The 21,960-nt window shown below is 37.4% G+C and overlaps 1 protein-coding gene across 1 annotated transcript in view; it reads right to left on the bottom strand.

The window, feature by feature from the left end:
- Positions 1-21,960, bottom strand: part of cfap58 (cilia and flagella associated protein 58) — a 103,418-nt gene that overhangs the window by 10,895 nt on the left and 70,563 nt on the right. Inside the window, exons 16-17 of the mRNA XM_089132048.1 lie at positions 12,457-12,576; positions 9,902-10,035 (exon numbers count right to left, since the gene is read on the bottom strand). Of these exons, the coding sequence (XP_088988174.1) occupies positions 9,902-10,035; positions 12,457-12,576 (254 nt within the window). The remainder of the gene's footprint in view (positions 1-9,901; positions 10,036-12,456; positions 12,577-21,960) is intronic.

Raw genomic sequence — 21,960 nt, 5'->3', positions numbered from 1 at the left:
GATCAGTTTCCTTATAAGGTCAACATATGATATTCTCCCATCACCACAGAACCTAAACCTCTGGGTAGGAGAGGATTCCTCTTATCCTTCGTGTTCATCACCTGCCACATTAAGGCACATTTTGACAGGATGTAAGGTGGCTCTTAGCCAAGGTCGATTCACTTGGCTCCATGACCAAGTACTGCGGTGTTTGGCTTTAGCATTGGAAGGCAAGCATAGTGTGACCAATAAGTTGCCGCCTGTTCTAGCAAAACATTACACGCAGAAGAAAAAATTCCAACGCCCAGGCGAGCAACCACCAAGAAAAGGTGTTAACACCAATTCTCGCCCGACTGGAACTGGAAGATGGTGGCTGATCTTGATCAACGGCTTATTTTTCCTCCTGAGATTGCCAGCACTAACCTATACGACCAGATATTGTTTTGTAGGGCTGGGTATTGAGACAAATTTCACAATCCGATTCGATTTCGATTCACAAGTTTGCAATTCGATTCGATTACGATTCGATTCAATATCGATTATTTTGGATATCAGTTACAATAAATGGCAATTTTTCTCAAGGGAATCAAATCTCTTAACTAATGCTGTAAACTATGGGAGTCTAGTAGTAGCCTATAGGCTTCATTAGCCTAATATGAAGGTAATAATGAACTGTTTTGTAGCTACACAAACACTTAAATTACACTTTTATTTATTTTTATAATAAGAAGATTATATGAAATATAAACATTTAAATGGTGGCTGTCATAAAAACTTGCCAGATGTATTAAAACATACATTAAATATTGAAGAACATTAAGATTATAATGCATATGTAATATGGTGTATATATTTAGCAAAATGCTCCTTTCTAGAGTTATTTTTTTCTAGCTGACTAACGAGTTTATGTGGGTTTTCTGAGGTAAATATATGACGATACATGACATTGATTACAAGATTTTTAACTGACGTCTTTCCACGGTTGAAGCGCTGATTGAGCGAATCAATGTGACATGATACGGATTTCGATAAGTTGTACTCTATCTTTTAACACACTTTCAGATGCTCATTCATGTTTATTTCACGCTGTAGCTTGTATTATTAATCCGGAAGAGAGATCAGCGCTGCTGCTTCTCTTGTGCTGCGCCAGAGCGATCTCACGCCACAGTGCCAAAACACTATTTATGTTTTTGAATTTCTAAAGAAAATGGACGTAATTTGAAAATTGAGACTTTGTTTCATATCAATAGTAACAAAGGACAAAGATTTTTACGATTTTTTCAATGCGCGCAGTCGCGAGACAATGTTTCCATTCATTCAAATGAAACAGGATGACTAATCGATTCTTGAGATTTAAGAATCGATATCGGTTAGTAAAAATGAGAAACGATTAATATCGAGAAATCGATATTTATTACCCAGCCCTATTGTTTTGTGGTCTGGATCAACACGCATTGTTCAACTGAGTTAACAGTGCCATGGGAGGCTGCGGTAGATGAGGCATGTGAGAGGATATTATATTTCTACAATACACATATTAAAACTGCTAAATTGATCAGATTTCCACATGAAAGACCCACAATGTGCATGTCATACGGACAATCGCTCTTCGAGATTTTTATAAACATGAAATCAAATTTTTTATGGCTGCATAGTAGGAACTAACAAAACTGTGGCAGCTGTGAGTTTTACAAGGAAGAAATTCTCATTCAAAACCTCTGACATTGCTCTCAACCAAACCTCCACAAGATATTTCCAGTCAGTAAGCGCTCACTCAACTATGAAGGTTTGTATTTGCGTATTTGCTTATATGCACGCTGAGTGTTTCTGCACCTTGTCAGCTTGATCAACTCTCATTACTGCCTCTTGTTTGCATCACACCTCATAAACATGGCGATGCTGCCCGTCTCATTCGCTCCCCAGAATGCAATAATCCACATGTCCTCATTTGCATGCAATTTATTGTGAACTTGTCAGCGTCTTGGTTGCCTCCTGTCTATTCCCTCATTTCAAATGAAGGCATCAAGACACCATCGCTCATCGCACGTCATCTGAAACAGAGAATTTACAAACCAAGCCAGCTGTGATTACATTTTTCTCGGTTTTCCGTTAAGCAAGGGGGGGGGGGGGGGGATAGTCTGAAAATGAATGATTTGATGACAGGCAGCATTAAAGATCCAGTCTGAAACTTAAAATGATTTGTTTGCTTTGCAGTGGTTAGTGAAATATTGATGGCTTGTAATAAAATGCTGTCTAGGGACACAGAGCCGTTAATTGACACTGCCAGTTTAGTTCTTCGGGTCAATTTTAGCTCTGCTGAGATTAAAATAAATCTTTTGGTAGGTCTATCATTATCTCACTGTCCCAAAACCCCAAAGTACAAAAAAAAAAAAAAAACATCTTATAACATTTACAACATAAAACGGTGGCATTAAAATATTCTATCAATTTCTTGTTTGTTTTTTTGTAATTCTGACATTTATTATTTAGAAAAAAAGACATTTGACATTTATTTAGAAAAAAGCGGGGACTATTTCAATGTGTGGTCTCATAGGTTTTAATCAATCAATGAAACTTGAAGTCTATTATGTGCTTTCCCTAGTAGAGAGGAAAGAAGTAAAGAGTGTTTATTTGCTTTGCTCTCAAACGTGCTCTTTATGGTTCTATAAATGTAGTAACAAAAGTAACATTCGGTTGACTATTAATTCCGTAAAAACGTATGTGAAATGAGGGCTTACTCCACTTATGATTAGTTATTGAAATATTTCACTTGCACTTAAATGTCTAATCTAATGAGGAAAGAAAATTTGTGGGGGACCACTAATGGAAATAGTGGCACTAAACAGCATTATTCTAGTCTTCCCTTATAAGTTGTTTTTATTGAATCATGTTTTCTTGTACTGTATATGTTTGTCATTTAAAAGGTTATTGTAATGTTTTTTTTTTAATTGTAAAGCACTTTGGGCTCCATTTCTTGTATTTGTATGCAACAGAATACAATTTCATTACGATTATTATTATTATTATAACTCTACAAAACCAGCAGTGCAATATAAGGTTCAGTAACACTTTACAATAAGTTTCATTAGTTAAAAACCTTAGTTAACATGAACTAAGAATGAACAAAACTTCTTGAGCATGTATTAATCTTAGTTAATATTGATTTTAACATTTACTAATACGTTTTAAAAACAAAGGTTGCATTTGTTAACATTAATGCGCTGTGAACTAACATGAACAAACAACGAACAGCTGTATTTTTATTAACTAACATTAACAAAGATGAATAAATACTACCGTAGTTCCTGTTAGTTAATACATTAACTAATGTTAACTAATAAACCTTATTGTAAAGTGTTACCCAATGCAACTTCTGTTCTAAACATGTGATGCATTGGTCAAGTCATCTTTATTTTTTTTTATAGTGCTATATACAATAGAAATAGTTTCAAGCAGCTTCGTAGTAATAAACAGGAAAGTAACAGAATGAATGTTGTAAAGCAGCTGTAATATAATAGTGTCATTATTCAGCTCAATTCAGTTCAGTCTAGACTCAATTCGGCTCATTCATTATGAAACAAGTTCAATTCAGCTATAAGTAGCTCTTCTGTAGACAATAGTGTCGCTATTCAGCTTGAGCCAGTTCAATACTGATTAAATTCAGTTCAATAACAGTGTCGATGTTGCAGACTTCATCCGTTTTGAAAAAAGAAAATTGATTCAGCTATAAGGGAGAAGACAATAGTGTCATTATAGTTCAATTCAGTTCAAGTATTGTTCTCATCCCGATAGCGTTAGTGCAGTCAAATCAATAATATTGCTGAATATTAAGTGCTCCCAACAAAGCAAGACAAAGGAGACAGAGGAACCCAAATTTCATCAGTTGATAGAAATGGAGAAAAAAATACCTTGGAAGAAACCAGGCTCATATGAGGGAGCAGCTCTCCTCTGGACTAAATGACCTACATTGGATCAATTTGATAAAGTCATCAGTGCAATGAAAAAAAGATGCCTGTACCAACCATTCTTCAAAATACAGACTGTTTTTCAGGGAAATTAGAACAAAGCAGAACAAAAAAACACCTCATGATCCCACAAGAGGTTTGTATCATTCATGTCTGTGAGTGGCTATAGCTTAGTCCTGACATGGCAGAAGCTTTCCAAGCCTTCATGTTTTCCAAAATGTATAGAAAAACAACAAAATTGTTGTTTAAAGCAGTTAATCCAAATGTCTTGAGTGAGCCAAAATGGCTTCCGGAGTTTTGGAGCAGATGGAGCCAGTTACCACACCTCAGTGGAGCTGAAGCACACAAGCAGAGAGAACAGAAAGGGTTGGTCGAGATTAAGTTTCAAATGGTCTGTGAGCACATCTAAAAAAGCGAAGGGGAGAAAATGAAAAAAAAAAGAGGGAGACAAAAGAAATTTAATGGAAAACAATAGCATGAAGCATAAAAGCCTTTAAGTGAAAGATTGAGAATAAAACCCAACAGGACAGGAAAGAATACAGAGCAGTAAACACACTTGCACCTATCAAAACAAAAATATAGAAGCTTTAGCTTCTACTCTGTGCTGACAGATTATTTGATAGAGGGGAAATGGCTGAGGCAACTATTTCTTTTTTATCTAAAATTAATTACGGGAATTTCATTTGCTCTTGAAATCAACCATGCAGTCATTAACATTAGGAGCAAAATTACACAGCGCCAGGCTTTTGATCAGCAAGAGACTGCTATTAGGAACAAAGGGAGTGTGATTCATTTACTTCATAATGTCATTGTTGATTCTTTGAAATGCCATTCAAAACATATGCACTAGAGTTTATATTTTATTCACCAAAACATATCAATGTGTAAATGCATAATTCAGAGGATATTTTTCCAACGCAACACCATTAGTGTCCTTATGGTACCAGAACTTTACCACATCACATACATCAATAAAGGTTCCTTCGCTAGAAGAAGAAACGTGTTTGGTTCCACAAAGAACCTTTCTGTGAAAAGTAGATTCCCAGACTCTTCAGCACTCTTATTTGTGAGCATTTGAGCTCATGAAAGACATCTCAAACATGCAAATGAAAAACTTTCCTGACGATACAGCATCGGGCATCAATCAAACTATGGCCGTGTCCCAAATGCCACCCCGCACTAGTGGTCTTCCTACAAGTCCGCACTTTCGTGACATCAGGAAGACTGATCTAGACATGTTTTTAGTCGCCAAGCATGAAATCTGGTCGCATTTTGCGAGTGATTTAGAGGGAGTGAGTGAGAGGGTTGACGACTTCCGCTTCTGAAAAATCCAGAAACGTGAAAAGTCAAATTACTTTTGCTAACACTCTCAGGCTTTTGAAGCCCACTGCATTAGGCTTAACGGCAACACACTGGTCAGTTACACATACACTAAAGTCCTGCATTATTTATTCAACCTTTTAACCATCTATATCCACCCATTGACTCATTTTGACCCATCTAAATCTATTCATTGATCTTACTATAATTGCTACTTTAAGCATGAAAGATTTTCTGCCCATTACGAATGTAGACAGAAAGGGCTGCAACATGTGCTAACCAGAAAGGTTAAAACAAGCTAGGCAAGCAGATTTCCACCCCTTGATCCTTGATCGCATGCCTTATTTAAAAAAAAACAAAAAACTGCCTCCTCCAGTATGCTGAAAATGTGGTCTAAAACTCATAGCATGCAGCATTCAGTGTTGCCAACCTACTCATTATTTAAAGTAGATAAAGGTCCACGGAAGTGCCTTGAAACGTGCAGAATTATCTAATGTGTTCTTCTGAAACAGGAAAACAGGGCGGGTTATATCGTACAGCTCCTCCCCTTTATTAAAATAGCCAATAGCGTTGAGCTTATACCCTATCTTGCGACCAATTCGTACGAATCCGTACGAGTGATTAAAAAGTGGCTAATTCGTACGAGTGAGGTCGTTCATTCATTATATCAGAATTTGTTTAGACAAATTCATACGATTTGTCTAAACCCACGTGATGGTTAGGTTTAGGGGCGGGGTCAGGGGTAGGTCATTCATACGAATTGGCCAATTCGTAAAATATGTACAATTTAGCAAAATCGTACTAATTTGTATGAGTGAGGTCGTATGAATTGTTACGAATTAGCCATTCCGTAAAATTCGTACGAATTCCCGTGAGATCGGGTTGGTTTTATGACCTTATTTCAGTGTCAATTGTTTTTTGTTTTTTTCACAAACCCTGCATAAACGTCATTCTCTAAAAACTACAAAATTTTACATACATGCTGCTGACATATTATTGTAGCAGAGGTTGTGCTGAATACAGTGTAATAATACTTTAGCCATGAAAATGTCGCAAGTAACAGAAAAAAGCACACATGTCAGAGCATCTCAGAACCAGAAAACAGCTCAGACCCCTATGGGTTAACTACATCCATGGTGATTTTACTTAAACCTTAATATCAATCAATCATTCTTCAATCACCACAATTCAATGTAGCCAAGATTCAGTTACATATCAAGGTGCTTTTCTTCAATAACAGCGGTTTCTTGTCGCAAATGGACAGCACTGTCTTTGCTTTTCTTAAATATCTCTGTCCTTCAGCTAAATGCCTTCATCCTTCTTCTGGTGTGAACAAAACAAGACCTTCTCCATTACTTATGAGCGACTAGTTTTACTTGGTGTGAAAACACTGATGTGGGATTTGTGTAGAATTAAGCCATTGGTCTGAGCTCACAAGATGTCAGAGGGAAAAAAGGAAATCAATATACTGCCCATCAGCAAGGCTTAGGTGTAATGTTTAAACGCGCAGCCAGGAGAATTCAAAACAGACGAGGAATGATGTCTGCAGTTGACCCAGACAAACGGTTTAAGGCTGTATGTGTTACAAACAAGACAAAGATATGAGCTCCGAAAAGGATATTTGGTCTACTTAGTCTACTTAGTAAATATTGTTGGACGTTTTTATGAGAAACAGATCGCAGGAAAATGATGTTAACTATATGACACCTTGGTAAAATGGACATGGTAATCGCATTTCATTTACTTATGAATATTATATCTGATAAATGTGCAAACTGTTTTCCTAGACAGGATAGCGGTATAGAGATTTCTGAAATATGAGCCAGATCTCATAGCATCATCAGTATTTCACAAAGTTTATGAAGCCAAAAGGGTATCAGGTTTATTTGATATCTAAAAACATATTGAAAACTCACACAGATATTGTCTTCGGTTTAGATTTCCCAGACCTGCTGGTTTCAAATAAATGCTCTTCTTCTGAACTCAAAGAATCCTGAAAAAAATATCACTGTTTCCACACAAAAACATTGATAATAATATAAAATGGTTTATTTATTTATTTATTTTTTTTTCAGCATGATTGGAAGGCTCATGTGACACTAAAGACTGGACCAGTAATAATGCTGAAAATTCAACTTTTATAAAAAAGGAATAAATTACATTTTAAAATATATTCAAATATAATATTTTTTTAATTTAATTTAATTTAATTTAATTTAAACATCTTTCCGACCCAAAATGTTTTTCAGTGATAACTATTTCTACTTCATATGATTAATAGACAAATCAAACACATAGAATAAATCAACTGCGAGGACTGATAGAACTTTTAGCCGAGAAAAGTAGATCATTAAACTCAGCTTATATATCTCAATTAGAAATCAAGTCATTCTCTGGGATTCAGTTATGAAATTGTAGATCACTAGAGATGATGGATGCCATTTAATTTTCCTCTGATTAAGACGCCATGCAAAGGCAACCAGGCATTTTCCTAAGAATCCTACTGGTCCACCAACAAATCATTAACACTCAGTGGAACATTCTGTGGTGTGACAAGAAGTAAGGCAGTTGTGCTTGCAACCAGGTGGCAGATCCTGGCCAATCAGATCCACGCAATCTGTATCTGTTCTCACAGATGTGTCAACCACTAACAAAAAATGTTGAAGGACGTGTCCCCCAAAAGTCGCATTTGTAGGTAGCATTCGTCAAAGGGTTCCTCATTTCAGTAAAGTAACCATTACCAAGTCTTACAATATGGTTCACAGGGAATAACCACCTTACATGCAGATTCCCCCTGCTCGTGTTTCACGAATGAGGCCCAAAGAGTGTGTTCTGGATGTGTGTGTGGGAATTGGAATAGTTCTGGATGTGACTTGAGTAGTTGTGATAATTGTGTATTTGGGTAACCGTAGTGGTTAGCATATTGCAAACATAAAATCAATGCTCTCCTAAGCAAGTGCTTTAGAAAATAAGAAACGGACAAGCTTCCAAAATACCACACGATTAGTCATAATTTCATTCGATCGAAGGCCAATAGCAGTGGAACTTGGCAGGGTCCAACTAATCAGCGTTTTTCTCAGAGTAACACATACCGGCTTTGCGTCACTCTATAATTTTCAGTGTCACGATTTGCTCCCAAGAACACAGAGTCCAAATGAGAGAATTTTTTCCAATTCACTGGCTCATTGATTTCTCTCCAGCTCCAAATGCCTTTTTCCTTTCTCACCGTTATTTGAGGTATCATTTTCGTCCGTGTCAGAGGCTGCCGTTCATGTCTGCTTGTTGGCAATGCTGAAGGTCATTTTCTGTCAGTTCCGTGAAATATATGGATACACAGACACCATGCACATACAAACACTATGAGAGCTTTCTGCTGGTCTGACTTAAACCGTGGATATAACGTTACATTCTGATCTGGTATTAACGTCTTCCACCTGAATCCACGTGCACTCACACTGAAATCCAGACACAAGGCTATTTTTAAATGCTTAGTTTAGCCAAAATATGAAAATTCTGTCATTATTTACCCATCCTCATTTATGGTGCCTGATGCTTTGATGTTTTAGCTTACCTCAAGGGCATCCAAGTTGTTGGTATCTTTTTTTTTTTCCACAGTATTTTCAATTTTGATATTTTTAGGTCAAACCGTTCTTGTCCGTCAGTCATATAATGGAGGTCTATGGTCACCACCTCAAAGAGCATGCACAGAGAAGTCCTAATTAAACATGATTTAATGACTCGTAAATGTAAGTACACATTGATGGCCTAAGACACGAAACGAGCGGTTGTCAATGTGTATCAATGCAACGAGCGCAGATAGAAGCGCCCTCGCCCTCATAGTACTTGGACGTGACTGATTACAAAGAGGTAAAAACGATATAAATACTGTTCGTTTTCTCACACAAACCGCTCGTTCCGTGTCTTAGGCCATCAATGTGTACTTACATTTACAAGTCATTAAATCATGTTTAATTTGGACTTCTCTGTGCATGCTCTTTGAGGTGGTGACCATAGACCTCCATTATATGACTGACAGACAAGAACGGTTTGACCTACAATACTGCGGAAACAAAGACACCTACATCTTGGATGCCCTTGAGGTAAGCTAAAACATCAAAAATTTAATTTCAATGTGAACTATACCTTTAAAGGGGGAGTTCACCCAAAAATGAGAGGTCACTATTGTGCCGGAACTTGACTCGCGCACGGCTGTTTCCGGAAGCCGGTGATTATAGTTTCTAAAGGTATAAATATGGATATTTTTCTTACAAAAATCCATCGCTTCACTTCAGAAGGACTTTATGAACCCCCTGAAGCCGAATGGATTACTTTTATGATGGATGGATGCGCTTTTTGAAGCTTCTATTCACTCCCATTATAAAGCTGGGAAGAGCCAGGATAATTTTTTTATATAACTCCGATTGTGTTTGGATGAAAGAAGAAAGTCATATACACAGGATGGCTTGAGGGTGAATAAATTATGGGATAACCTGTGGGTGAACTAACCCAAAGTTTAAGCAATAAAAAGTTGTAGTTTTGTGTTACACTGAAGAAAGAAAGTCATACAGGTTTAGAAGAACATGAGGGTGGGTAAATGACACAATTGCAATTTTTGGGTTAACACCCGTCTTTCTCACCTGTACTCCTGCTCTTTGCGTTTCTGTGCGAGGTATTTTTTCTTGACTTCTTGGAGTTCTTGTGCCAAGCGTTCGATTTCATACTTGTAGTCTTCCACTTGGGACTCGCGCATGTTGAGCTCAGCTGTTAAGGCCTGAAGAAGAAATGATAAAAAGGTTATTGTGTTAAAAATTGTGTTCGTGCAATCAAAATCTGATTGGACAAGCTACGTTTGAAACCGTTTAAATAGTTGATATGTGCACGTCTGTGACTTTTTAAGTCATGCAATTTCTGTAATAATGCACTTGTCAAATGCATGAAAAAGTTCATAATGTAATTGTATGAAATTGTACTGTATAATTTGTTAAAAAATAATGAGAAATTAGACAAATGTGCTTAATTTAATTTAAAAAAATGATGTGATTAACAAAATGTTAAATGTACTTAAAATTTATGGGTTTTTTTTATCGTAATGTAACCATCTCACTTTAAATACTCCCTTTAAATAACGGCCAGTCCGAGAATAATTTATGCAATTTTTATATTATTTATTTTTTAAAGAAAAAAAGAGCAGTTTCATGTCAATGCTTGTATTTATTCAACTGGATTTAGAAAGTAATTTGTGTTAACTTTTTTGAGAGAGAGAGTAATCTAAGTAATCTAAAAGTACACCGTTGAAGACGTAATTAATAGCTAGAAATTATACTGAACAACACCCCAAACCATGATAAAACACTAAAAGTAGCTAATAGCTTTTACATCCATTTCTTTGGTGCTTCCAGTTATGTTGCACACCATCTCAATATTGCAAAGCACCTAAGGGCCCATTTGTCAATTACTTTATAATGTTTCCCAAAGCCACGCTTACACTTCAGCAGGCACCTCTTTGCCATAAATGTGTCCTAGTTGTACAGTTATGATCTATCACTGAGGATGTGTTCGGCTTAACACGCGGTCACCTCATCTCTCCCTCCGAGCAAAAAAAAAAAAAAAAAAAAATGGAGTGACTTCCTCTGCCATCTCATTGATCTCCGTCAATCTTTGCACATATCAGTCAAGCTCTAATTGTCATTCATCCAATGTGCTCGAAACCACCCACATAGTGCGGATGACCCAACAGCCCAGAGCTCAGTAATCAAAGGAGGAAGATGGACAGGAAGTGAGAGAGGAAAGAGAGAGAATCGCATATTTGCAGTGAACAATTTGAAAAGGATTTTGCGCACAGCAGGCATTCATAATGTTTCTGTTCAATGAAAGTTTTTCACTTTCAATGTGTGTCCATCCACAAAATTGAATACAAATAATTTGGAGAAAGGGAATTAAAACTTTTTTTGGATTGAAATTCAGATTCGGGTATTGAACCGGGCCAACAATTGCATCGTTTAACCAACTTTCAAGCAAATATCACTTACAAATGAACAAAATACTTCAACTGTTGTGTGGCTTTCATAAACCGTATAATATTCCGACTCGCATGGGTATTTTATAAAGACAAAAACTCTTATAAAATTTCCATTTTCCATTTTGGAAACATTTTCCAAACAAGCATGGAGAGTCAAAAGACCGGTGTTAATGAATGTTAATTTCTTAAAGGGAGGTTGGAGCGGGAGGACATGCTTCAATCACAACAAAGAACGGGTTGATTTTTCCATTCGGCTCATTAGTAGGGCTTCTGTTCTAATGTTAATTATGCTGAGCTCTGTTTATTTAAAGCTTTGCCAGTGATGCCTCCGGTGTGTAACTCATTTTAAGCTTGGCAATAAATTATCAGAAAGCCAAACCCCCCCAATGCCTACCTTCGGGCCGTTATTTTTAAGTTCAAGGACGCCAGAGAGTTGTACACTTCACACTGCAGATATTCTAATAGATCAGCTCCGAATTTCTGCCGAGCTAAGGAGTTTTGAGTCTTTAAAGTCTGTTACGTCCATTTTTTAAAAAGATGGGGAGCCCTTTCTATATTGTCCTGATTGCAGAGGGAGGTTTGCCTCGTTTTCAGTTTCCTGGATCCTAATGTTAGCCATTACATGGCAAAAACCTGGTCAAAACCCAGCTTAAAGATCAACGTATATCAAGGCCATATGGATATTATAAGGTCACCTAAGGCTCAGCAGAGGCTCATAACTTTTTAACCGCTCTCATCTCTGCTTCTCGCCTTTTTAATAGGACAGGACGAGGCAGCTGAAACCGAACCGACTCATTAAAAATGACATTAGTGGTTCCTGTCTCCAGATGGACCTGAACTCTTAATTAAGTGGTGAAGTAACTAATTATTCATTTTGTGAGATGGTGAGAGGTGGAATAAGGCGACGAGGATGATGGGAGAGGAATGATTTATGTGAGAAAAGCCTTTAGTGAGTGGGAAGGGGGATCTAGCTGACATATCACAGATAAAAGGGGGTTGGGGTCTGTTAATAAATTAATTTAATTTCATAATTAATTTAATTTAATATTTCATTTAAATAATACCATTTAAGTAAACTAATCAATTTAGTCAAATTACGTTTTTTTTTTTATTATTATACACTATTATTGTGTAAGTTTATGAGGAAAGAATGGAAAAATGTTTTTATAGCACCTTCAGTTGTTTGGTCTTCTCCCGGAGAGTTCGTTGATAAACCTGCAGTTTTTCTGCTGCCTCCGGACCGGGCTGCCGAGCGAGGATGTGTTTCAGCTCCACGTAAAGTTTATCTTTCTCCTGCAACCACAAAATACACACACAGCATATAATTTAACACAAAGTAAATCAAATCAAGGCATTTGAGCTTATAAAACTTAAACTTTGTTTTGTTTTCGCTTGATAAGACCCTTATTCATCGTGTGGAATCGTTTAAAGCCCTTTGAACAGTTTGCAGTTTGCACTGAAACTGTCTTTTGGACCTTGAACCGTTTGGTTCCCATTGAAGTCCATTATATAGAGAAAAATCCTTGGAATGTTTTCATCAAAAACCTTAATTTCTTTTCGACTGAAGACAAATGACATGCGGGTGAGTAAATTATCAGCAAAAGTTTTTTTTTTTTTTTTTTTTTTTTTTTTTTAAGTGAACTACTCCTTTAAATTAAAATTTTCACTTTTACAAACAGTGAAAAATTCTAGCGCTGTTATTTCAAAATATTCAAAATAAATGGAATGAATTTGAGGATTGTAATTAACTCTATATGATGAAATAGATCCTCTAAAACATCTTAGAAGAAATGGTTCTATTTAGAACCAGAAATAGTTCCATCCCCCGCTTCATATATGGAACTCCAAAATGGTTCTATATAGAACCATTTTTTTTTTTTTGTAAAAGGTTCTATTGGCCAAGTATGGAACCCCAGGGTTCTATTTAGAACCCAGAGGAACCCTTTTTTTAAGAGTGTATAGAACCTTTTAGGGGTTCCAAATACATAGCGCTGATAGAACCTTTTCTTCTAGTGTGCATTTATTGTCAGTCATATGATCAAAAGCAAAGGAAAGAAAGATGTAAGACTCCATCACAGCGCTGACCAAGTAATGACACACACAGTCACACACACGTATCATCAATGTTGCTAATTAGAGAGGGAGTCCTGACCAGTTTGAACTCTAATGCTAACAAATGCAGCCTGTCTGGTGTCTAAAATGATCACTAATATAAAGGCTCTTAGAATATAAATGATGTGCCACAGGAGAAATCATGAATTCAGGGGGTTTAGGATGTCTGAAAGGAGATCGCTCATGATCAAAAGGTCCGGGATTCAAAATGAAGACACTCATGGCCTTGGCAACCACAAAACTGTTCTTTGTCTCAAACACGTTACACATGCACACACACACACACACACACACACACACTATAGATTTACTGCAAAGCCAAAAGCTTAACACATTATTCCTCTGAAGCTTCCACTATTTTTCTCAAGATATTTTCTTTACAAGCCTTCACAGCCATGATGGCCGTCTCTTCACAATTCCATCAATGGTGAAGTGAGCGTGCGCGATAGCGAGTTTGCGAATGAATGATTTATGAGAGGCGTCTGGACTTTAATACACTGACTTTTATGGGATCACAACAAGTCCGAGATCAAACCCAGTCTCAGACTCCACCTTCAGATCGCAAAAATCTGAACTCATAGAGCTTTAGAGACCAAAAACATTTTCATGACCAGACGTGGGCTGAGCTTTGAAAATACTAATGCAGTTAGCGTGTGCTCAACGGAGACGCAACAACCTGTCTATTTCAGTCTTTCTCTTTTATTCTGCCTGTCCTACTATATTTATCAAATATATAACACCAAAAATTACACAATTGCACACTTTATTTCTCAGAGGAAATGTTTTATTGCTCCGAGTTTAGTTTGTCCACAATGCCTCTAGCATACAGATCTTAAATGGATTGTTTCAGGTTCAATACAAGTTAAGCTCTTTTGAATTACTTTTCTCTGACTGTTGATCGCAGACCTTTCTATCTGGGCAAATCTGAGCACAGTTTGTGACATTATCGAGATCTCTTCTCAAGCTTTATAAAGGATGAATGTTCATTGTCTGTTTCTCGAGAGAAAATAACTGGATTTCATTCAAATATTTTAATATAATTTGTTGTTAATATTGAATACTAAATGTTGGATAGAAACACCAAAAATTGAGTAAAATTCCCCAAATGCACTTAAAAGCATGCATGCTATCTTAAAGTGGATTAAACTTTTATTTTCTACGAGAGTCAGTAGTTTTTAAGAAATGGATTATTGTATTCAACAAGGATGCATTAAATTGATCAAAAGTAACATATCCAATTTAAACTTCAAATAAATGTTGTTCTTTTGAAAATACTGAAAAAAAGTATCACGCATCACCACATGAATATTAACAGTACAAGTTTTCAACATAAGAACATACAAAATAAGTTTCTTGAGCACTAAATATTAGATATTACACTGTATTACACTGAACAAAATTTTAAACGCAACACTTTTGTTAAGCTGAATTCAAAGATCATTCCTCTACTTTCATGTGGTCACATACTCGCCTTCCAGCCCGTTCTCATCCTTCAGCGTCACATTGAACGCTATATGACAAAACGGCGCTATGCTACGCACATGGCACCCTTTATCGTAAATATTCACGCGAATCCAAGGCGTCATAAATCCTTTAGCGTAATATGAGACTACCCTACCCTACCCCACACCTAAACCTAACCATCACAGCACGTGTTATATTAACGATAACGGGTGCCATGTGCGTAGTATAGCGCCGTTTTGTCATATAGCGTTCGAAAGAGAGACGATGGTGCTAACGTTAAAACTATAAGTAAAAATACATCAGAAAACAATATTTGACCTCAAGTTCTCTTTGGAGGATTGACAGCCCATACTGTCCTCTTCGAGCAATCCAGAAACGTGTCCATTGTCGGGTTTTCGTTCTTTCTTAACTTTTTTTCTGAACACAGGACAGCCAATACAACACTCACCGCTTCATCCATTGTTTGTTTACATTCGTTTCCGGATGTCACTCGCTACTAGTTTCGCCTCCTCGATGACATCACGCGCGCCGTTAAAGACAGCATGCGATGACTGGTCAGGAAGCAAACATGTAGTCTGAAATGTGTCTTGTCCACGACATGACAAGATTTTATGAGTCAAAATCGCGTAATCTGACACATCGTAACAGACAAAAAAAAAAACGTGTAATCTGAACCAGGCATTAGTGAACTCGTAGAGCTGTTGTACTTAATCATAGTACCGCAGAGTTTACTTTGTCATCATTAATTAATTTGCTCCCACACTCCACTCCGTTTTGAACGCCTCCTGTTTGGTTTCTTTTTTGCCGCCTCAAGTTTGTGTTCTTGTCAATCTAGCCGACAATTAATTTAATTTAATCGAGTGAATTCTTGTCGACAATTGCATCCCTAGGAAAAACGTATAGGTCAAATGATCTACTGCAAATCAAAGCCAATGTCCCCTGCTTCTAGATGATTAAAATGTCCTTTTGCCTGCTGAATAGAAAAGCATCGTCAATTAGCCGACAATTAATTTAATTTAATCGAGTGAATTCTTGTCGACAATTAACCGATAGTCGATTAATCGTTTACATCCCTAGTAAAAACGTATAGGTCAAATGATCTACTGCAAATCAAAGCCAATGTCCCCCGCTTCTAGACAATGATTAAAATGTGCTTTTGCCTGCTGAATAGAAAAGCATCGTCAATTAGCCGACAATTAATTTAATTTAATCGAGTGAATTCTTGTTCTACAATTAACCGATAGTCGATAAATCGTTTGCATCCCTAGTAAAAACGTATAGGTCAAATGATCTACTGCAAATCAAAGCCAATGTCCCCCGCTTCTAGACAATGATTAAAATGTGCTTTTGCCTGCTGAATAGAAAAGCATCGTCAATTAGCCGACAATTAATTTAATTTAATCGAGTGAATTCTTGTCGACAATTAACCGATAGTCGATTAAAGGGTAACTAAACCCCTGGTCAGAGCCTGACTCCACCCACTAGCAATATTTGAAAAATGCTGAAAAAATGGGCAGACCCCAGCGGGGCTAGGGGGCGTGCACCTGAGACCCGCCGTGAGTGACAGCTGCTGTCAGACTCTAAAATAGAGCGAGACTAGTCTGGAGTGACTCAATAGCTGCCTTTGCAACAGAGCGGCCATTTGAAGTCGATGACTTTTCTCCCTCACCTTCACCTTCACCTGAAGTGGATGAGGGTGAATTGTATGTATACACAGGGCCAAATCCATTCGAGCTGCTGGCTCAAACTGCGGTCTTAACTCCCGCATCGCGACCGGCATCTGATGAGTTATGTCGTCGAGTTGATCTCAATAGCGCACGCTATTGATATTATGCCAGCTATATGAAAAAATCCAGCAAAATGCACCGGCTCGTTTGTCGACCCTAGAGGATTAACTTTATCCTAACCATAAATTGTGATTAAAATATCCATGATCACTCACATCAAGACGCCGCTGCGGTGGAGGAGTCCATGCAGGACGAGCAGTGTTTGGCACTGCGTGTGGAGAAGCCCATGTCCACCTCCGTTACTATCCTGATCACTGTACTAAACACTGATAAATCTATGCTAACTTGAAGCTATCCTAACTGTACTATGCTACTAGCTACACAAAATAATCTAAATTATCTATATAATGCTATGCTAAATAGATGCAACAATACTCTATCCTGGTCGTTTTCAAAAATAATCTAAATAACTATATAAATGCTATGCTAACTAGATGCTATTATATGCTATAGTATCCTGATCGTTTTCAATACTCATAAATCCAACTCCTGACTCGCTACAGTAGTTTTGACGGAACCAGATGCTTTTATACCAGGGGTTGCCAAGGGCGTGGTGAGCTCGCACCAAGGGTGTGACAGAGTGCGTCTGAGAGTTCGCTACGTCAGCAAGTACCCCTACTGCAGGAGCTTTCCGTTTAACCTGAAGAGGGCAGCACTCAGACGTTTTTACACCATATATTTGAAAATCAAAACACTTTATACTCAATTGTCAAAAAATGTACTCGAATCAATGAACAGCATTTATGAAGCTCCATTCTTACAGATCATTAACTAAAAAAAGTTGTTTTGGTGTTTAGTTACCCTTTAATCGTTTGCATCCCTAGTAAAAACGTATAGGTCAAATGATCTACTGCAAATCAAAGCCAATGTCCCCCGCTTCTAGATAATGATTAAAATGTGCTTTTGCCTGCTGAATAGAAAAGCATCGTCAATTAGCCGACAATTAATTTAATTTAATCGAGTGAATTCTTGTTCTACAATTAACCGATAGTCGATAAATCGTTTGCATCCCTAGTAAAAACGTATAGGTCAAATGATCTACTGCAAATCAAAGCCAATGTCCCCCGCTTCTATATAATGATAGTGATTAAAATGTGCTTTTGCCTGCTGAATAGAAAAGCTATAAATACTATAATCTGAATATCTCCATCCTCCCTGATTCACAGGAAATGACAAAGAATATCCTACTCTCATCCAATAACCGAATCATGGCTCCCTCAAATCCTCATCTCTCGATATTCTCGCTCACTTTCTTTCTCTTTCACCCATTTCCATCTCTTTCTCTCTCACTGAATCTCATATTTAACAGCATGTCTCCAGTCACCATCTTACACGAGAAGTATTTTTACACCTTGCAAATAAAGGAAAGGGAACAAACAGGAAGTTGTTGCTTAGCTTCATTCTGACTTCATTTCCCCTATATCAGACTGAACAATCATAGAGGGCCATGTGACACAGAGAAGACCTGACGCTTCAGCGTGATCAGGATGACAAGCTCGATTTAAAAGCAAACAGATGTTCTGTGTGTCACTCCATTCAGAAAAGACAGTGTGATTGACAGTGACGGGAACATAGGCTTAATTTTCACCCCCGCAACATTTTTCTATGCCAAAGATTTCGGACGAAAATTGCACGTCTACCGGCTTCCAACCTGTCGTGTCTTGCGGCAGAGACATCCTCCCTTGACAGCTAGAGAAGATTTTGACAATCAAAATGGTTTTATAGTGTTGTTGTTGCTGTCATGGAAAAACTGTCACAAAAGAGTGGAGGCAAGAGTTCGTGACGTGACTCAATTGGTAGGTCACAGGTTTGATGAGGTCAAAAACAGCACAAACAGGGAAAAAGCGATAAATGCAAGTCTTAAATTAATACATTTAGCTAGATGCTAACACTTAACCCTCCTGTTAGCCTCAAATCTGATAAAAAAAATTTCCACTTGACCCCAGTAATTTATACATCCACAATATGAGGTTTGTCTGAGGTAATTTATGTCTTAAGTAAACTTGACATCCACCCATTACCCCCCTCCCCACCCCACCTAACCCCTTATACATCCAGAATACTCATTGCACTACTATGGACAAACGTACAAATCACCATAAAATCTTACTGACTGACCTAAAATTGGAAAAGTATAAATATATTTGGTGTTTTATTTGTTTTATATTATTTCTAAGTATAGCTTTTTGTAATCTATAACATTTGGAAAGAAAAACTAGTTATTTTTTCAAGAAAAGTACATTTTGTTTGCGCTCAATCTCGCAAAAATTCTGTTTTCCCCTCCCCATGGCATAGGAAGAATTATTAGTTCTCATGAGAATTATGTCACGTCATGTTTTTGAATATAATATTTAATATGTAATGAAAATTATAACATGACCTCAATGAAACAACCAAAACAAATGTGTGTGAAATTTGAATATGTCTTCTGTTTTATTATACAGTCAAATTGACCCCAAGGAACACAGATGCTACAAAATGTGTACAGGACATTGAAAAAAATATCAGCAGGTTAATTTTATGTTTACAGAGTTGTCCCCATTAAATTAGGAAAGTCATTAAATCTGAAGCAAAAAATAAATAAATATGTATACAGACGTTAAACATTGAATGGGGTCAAATTGACCTCAAAGATAATAGGAGGGTTAAATGGCTTAAAAGTCTACATTATTTCGACGTACTATGGCAACCGAGAGAAGGCCACATACTATCAATTAAACCTAAATTGTATTTTACCCTGAATATTCCTCATAACCTTCGGCTTAAACTATTTTTGTCCATTTTACTAAGCTAACAAGTCGATCAAATCATGCTCTTGTGCATTTGACCAGATTTTAATTGAAAACAACTAAAGAAATCCATTACAATGTGAAATTGGGGAAAGAGTATGGAATCTTGTTTATGCCACAGAATAAAACAGCGCAGTCTCATCCCAAGACGTCATATAACTGACGTCTTGCGACGTCTTTTGACCAAACGTCAATATTCGCTTTTTTAGGGTCCCCTTAAACGTCGGTAGATGACGTTATCGGATCCTAACTCTACCCCAGACCTAAACCTACCCCTAAACCGTTAAAGGTAAAGCGTCAGTTGTAAGACGGCCCGGGATCGTCATCTACCGACGTTCAAGGGGGCCCTAAAAAGGCGGATATTGACGTATGGTCAAAAGACGTCCCAAGACGTCATCTTGGGATGAGACTGTGTTAAATAAAACAGTGTGACTTTTTATCTCACGTATCATTTCTCAGAATTGCGAGATATAAAGTCAGAATTGTGAGATATAAACTCGCAATTGTTAAAAAACAAACCCGCAATTCTGTCTTTTTCTCAGAATTGCATATTTATAACACGCAATTCTGACTTTATAACACGCATATGTGACTTTATATTACGCAATTCTGAGAAATTAGGAATTGCGTGATAGAAAAAAGTCGAAATTACCTTTTTTATTTTTTATTCTGTGGAGGAAACAAGCTTCCATAAAAGAGTTATGGGATCCCCACTAAAAACCATCAGTTCTGGACACGTCCATGATGCTTAAAGTAGTTCACAGCAGTGTGTACTAAACAGGTTAGTCTGTGTAAACAGCGCTGAAGGAAGTACTCACGCATGAGCTTTGGATATTAAAGGTCATGACCTTGCTCTGAGTGCTGGATCTTCTGCAATTCAAAATAACGCTTTCTTATCTGTTTTACCCACTTGCTCAAAAAACTCAATATAACTCTACGGTACCTTATTCGAAAGTTTCGCTGACCTTTCGACTCATCTGTGATATGATGCATATAGTGTTTTATTACATTATCTGTAGGGCATAATAAACCCGCTGCTTGTTGCAAAGGTAAAACATCCCTTCCCGTCGTACCTCAGCTGGTAATGCGGTGAGTCATTGGGCCATATCTTGCAGCCACTATGCATGATAAAAAAGCTAACCGCTAATCGCCAGTCCAGATTTGCCTGCACGTATATTAACCAACATGATATGGTCCGTGCCTCTTTTATTACTGCTCTGCCTCAATGCAAATAATGCAACAATTAGAGTCTGTGTCTGTGCGAAAAACATCCCCTGGTCTTTGTCTGCTGTAAAGTAGTGCATTGTGAATACTTCAAGATCTATAATGGGTATTATATTCAAAATGGAGCCCATCTCACATCCTTTCTAAATCACAAGTGTCTTCCGTCTACAGAAGTGCAGCATTGTCTTGACTGCAATGGCTTTTTGCTAATGTGTCCTAAACGGGGCTATATTGTACACGCTGTCACAATCTTCACTGCAAACAGCTACAAAACAATACAACAATGCCCTGCTGTCTGACGGCTGTTTTAAAAGGCATCAAATGCAGCTCACACACAGCGCTAAAGCCAATACACAGAGATGTGCCTGAGCGACTTCATAATTACACGGTGAGTTATAGGGGTGTTGTAAGGCAGACAGCTTTAACCTAATTAGCGCCGAACCCCAATGTTCACTCATACTTCCACGCAGACAATGGGTGCATAAAAAGCTGGAATCAGAGTTTGTTTCAATTGGGGTCCATTGGCAACTGAAGTTGTGTTAGAAATCGTGCATAGAAATACGCAATGCTGATTAACTTATGAATCTTAAAAGTTGTTCATTGAACAGAATTGGAAAAAAAACCAAACAAAACAATAATATGAATCTAAAAGTTCAGTTCGGTTCAGTTGGACATCTGATTCAGATCAGTTCGTAAAAACTATATAAATACTGTTCGTTTTCTCACACAAACCACTCGTTTCGTGTCTTAGGCCATCAATGCGTACTTACATTTACGAGTCATTAAATCATGTTTAATTTTAATTCTCTGTGGATGCTCTTTGAGGTGGTGACCATAGACCTGCATTATATGACTGACAGACAACGGTTTGACTAAACAATGTCAAAATTGAAAATGCTGTGGAAACAAAGACACTTACATCTTGGATGCCCTTGAGGTAAGCTAAAACATATCAAAAATTATTTTCAAAGTCAACTATCCCTTCAAGCTTCATTTGATACAGACAATGAAAGGAACCTTTTTAAACTGGCTGTCTGTCTGATGGCATGTTGAAAGCCCATTTTATCATTTCCATGGCATCTGAACTCAAGATCCGAATAGGGAATAAAAAACTCTTAACTCAAACTCAACATCACAGGCAATGTCTACACGTCTTGTAATGGCGAAAGTTAAGTGGACGGCTACTCCTGGAACATTTTGTCTGTCTCTTTCAGACGAAACTTTTCAAAACTTTCCGTCTTATTTATTCCCTCTATCTATCAGTTCTATTACGTGTCGGCTTAGTTGCTTTGGCGCCACCA

This window comes from Pimephales promelas, chromosome 6 (assembly GCF_988280905.1).
Source record: "Pimephales promelas chromosome 6, fPimPro1.hap1.1, whole genome shotgun sequence".
Lineage (NCBI taxonomy): Eukaryota > Metazoa > Chordata > Actinopteri > Cypriniformes > Leuciscidae > Pimephales > Pimephales promelas.
The sequence above is the reverse complement of the archived record's forward strand: the minus strand, read 5'-3'. Positions and strand labels throughout refer to the sequence as shown.